This window comes from Quercus suber, unplaced genomic scaffold, assembly GCF_002906115.3.
Source record: "Quercus suber isolate HL8 unplaced genomic scaffold, Cork oak 2.0 scaffold_101, whole genome shotgun sequence".
Lineage (NCBI taxonomy): Eukaryota > Viridiplantae > Streptophyta > Magnoliopsida > Fagales > Fagaceae > Quercus > Quercus suber.
This window is the reverse complement of record NW_027069566.1, coordinates 580,457-583,311: the sequence shown is the minus strand read 5'-3', so window position 1 is coordinate 583,311 and position 2,855 is coordinate 580,457. Positions and strand designations below refer to the sequence as shown.

Sequence of the window (2,855 nt, the reverse complement as noted above, 5' to 3'; positions counted from 1 at the left end):
ATTAGAAATATTTTAAGTTATCCTAATCTATAACCTAAAGAAGTTGAAAGGAACATTTTCCCTAATTAATACCCTTAAAATGTCTAATTATCTGCCACTTGGTTATGCTTATTTCTACAGAAATCCTGAGCCCTAAAAATGAAAATGTTTTGTTTTATATCATGTTTTGCACTAAGTTGTTACAATGGATGTAGAAAGGCAGGTGGGTGAGCAAGAAACTCTCTCAGCTAATAAGCATCATAACTGGAGAGGGAGAAATAGACATAGACAGTCTCATTCTACTGAATCAGTCACAAGCGGTGGTACCTTTTGCTTGTGATCAAGGTAATGGAATAAGATGGGGAGTGTGTACAAAAGAGGACGGATAAGGAAGTGGACGGATACAATGTGGATGGAGGCAAGGCCACATGATATCTACACGGTGCTAACAGTCTTCAAGGTGACGGATACAATGTGGACGGTGGCAAGGTCATGTGACATCCACGTGGTTTAAAGTAGTCCTCAAGAAACTTCAAAAGGAAATATCTTACGTCTCACTACTAACTTTAATCAACAAAATCTTTATATGGAAAGGATCCCATAAAATAAGTGCTTTTGTAAAGATCTTCCTTATAAGGAAGATTTCCCCTTCCCCAAGAAAGAGAGAAAGTCGGTTCTACTCTACTACAAAATCCCCAAAGCCCTCATAAATCAAGATACGCATAATTCACCCCAGTTCTGGCACTTTAGAGTTGTGAAAAACTTTCTAACTTAACCTTCGGAGGTTCTTTGGCCGGTACCACACTTGTTCTCTCCTAAGGTCTTCTTGTTCTGTGTTGTGCAGGCTTCATCTTGAGCAAGTGAGAACTGTGCGACTTACTGATGATTTTCGGCATTATTAGTTGGTACCGTTTGTGGGAAAGAAGTTTTGCAAGCCATAGAATTGCTTCCCAGACAAAGAGTTGCATGGTACTTACTCTCTCGATGGCAACCACCAACAACGCTTAAGGAGATGAACCGTGTACCACCGTCCTTGAGAGGCAGGTCCAGACTCTCGCAGCGGCAGTGGAACGCCTCACCAAGCAAAATCATGACCTAAAGGAGTAGTTGTGCCAAAAGAACACAGCACTTAACACTCAAGAGGAGGACCAGGAAGGAACCAGCGCTGAAAGAGGGAATCAAAAGGGGCCGGAAGGCAGTAACTCCCTAAGCAGAAAAGAGTGACTAAATACAAGCCGTCTATCCACTGTAGATACTGTTCCACCTCACATGGTAGTGGAGATGCAGATGATGAAAGAGAGGATGGGTGTCAAGCGACCTCGATAAGCTAGTCCATCGAACGGACTCGCCCTTTACAGCACCTGTCACCTTATTCCCCTTTCCACCAAAGGTTCGCATGCCATAGGTAGAAACCTATGATGGGTCCAAGGATCCTTTGGATCATTTGGAATCTTTCAAGACCTTAATGCATTTACAAGGAATAGCAGAAAAGATCAAGTGCAGGGCCTTCCCCACTACACTGAAGGGCCCCGCAAGGATTTGGTTTAGCAGGTTGATGCCCAATTCCATTGGTACTTTTAAGGAGTTAAGCGCCCAATTTTCCTCACACTTCATCGGGGGACATAGGTATAAGAAGTCAACTGCATGCCTGATGAGCATTAAGCAACGAGAAGATGAGACGCTCAGGTCTTACATAGCTTGCTTTAACAAAGAATCCCTCTCCATCGATGAAGCTGACAACAAGATACTCATGGTTGCATTCATGAATGGGTTACGAAAGGGTAAGTTTCTGTTTTCTTTATATAAGAATGACGTAAAAACTATGTCGGATATACTCTACAGGGCTACTAAGTATATGAATGCGGAAGACGCATTGCTAGCTTACGAAGAGAAGCCTAGGAAGAGGGAAAGACATAAGGAATCCAGATAGGAGGAATCCAAACTAGACAGGGGTGAAAGATAGCAAGAATAGGAGATAGAAGGGATGATAGGCACTCTAAGCCTCCCACCGCAAGGTTCCCAAGCTTCACCCTGCTGAACACCCCGATTAATCAAGTCCTGATGTAGATCAAGGATGAAGGAGTCATGACATTCACTGGCAAGCTGAAGGGAGACCTAAGCAAGAGGTCCAGCGACAAATACTGTCGTTTCCACCACAACCACGGTTATAATACATCTGACTGCTATGACTTAAAGCAGCAGATGAAAGCCCTTATTAGACAAGGGAATTTGCAAAGGTTCATCGGTAAGGAAATGACGGACTAGCCCTAATAAATGCCTGCACGGAGAGAAAACGAGAATCCCAGACCCCCACTAGGAGACATAAGAATGATCATAGGGGGAACAGCATCTGGCTCATCCAAGAAGGCTTGTAAAACATATCTATGGATGGTCCAGAATGTTCAGTTGAAGGGATTCGTCCCGAAGATGGCATGAATCGACAACCTTGTTATTGGGTTTACAGAGGAAGATACCAAGCGCCTCCACCACCCTCACGACGATGCACTTGTGGTTAGCATTCGGGTAGGGGACTACAACACCCATCGAGTCTTGCTAGGTAGCGGGAGCTCTGTTGACATCCTCTACTACCTAGCATTCCAATAGATGAGGATTGATAGGGAATGACTAATTCCAGTTAATGCGCCATTTGTTGAATTCGGAGGAACATGGGTACACCCACTAGGAGCATTCACTTTTTCCATAACAGTTAGAGATTACCTGTAGCAAATCACTAGGGATGTCATGTTCCTAGTTGTTGACTGTTCATCTACTTACATTGCCATATTGGGTCGTCCTACCCTTGACTCATGGAAGCCATAACCTTGACTAACCACCAAATGATAAAATTCCCAATCAATTATGGAGTGGGAGAAGTA

At 43.6% G+C, this 2,855-nt stretch overlaps 1 protein-coding gene across 1 annotated transcript; it reads left to right on the top strand.

Moving 5' to 3' along the window:
- The first annotated feature begins 1,444 nt into the window (after positions 1-1,444).
- On the top strand, positions 1,445-1,909 carry LOC112034143 (uncharacterized). Its single transcript, XM_024066934.1, has one exon. It carries the CDS (start codon positions 1,445-1,447, stop codon positions 1,907-1,909), a length of 465 nt encoding a protein of 154 aa, XP_023922702.1.
- Positions 1,910-2,855: the final 946 nt, after the last annotated feature.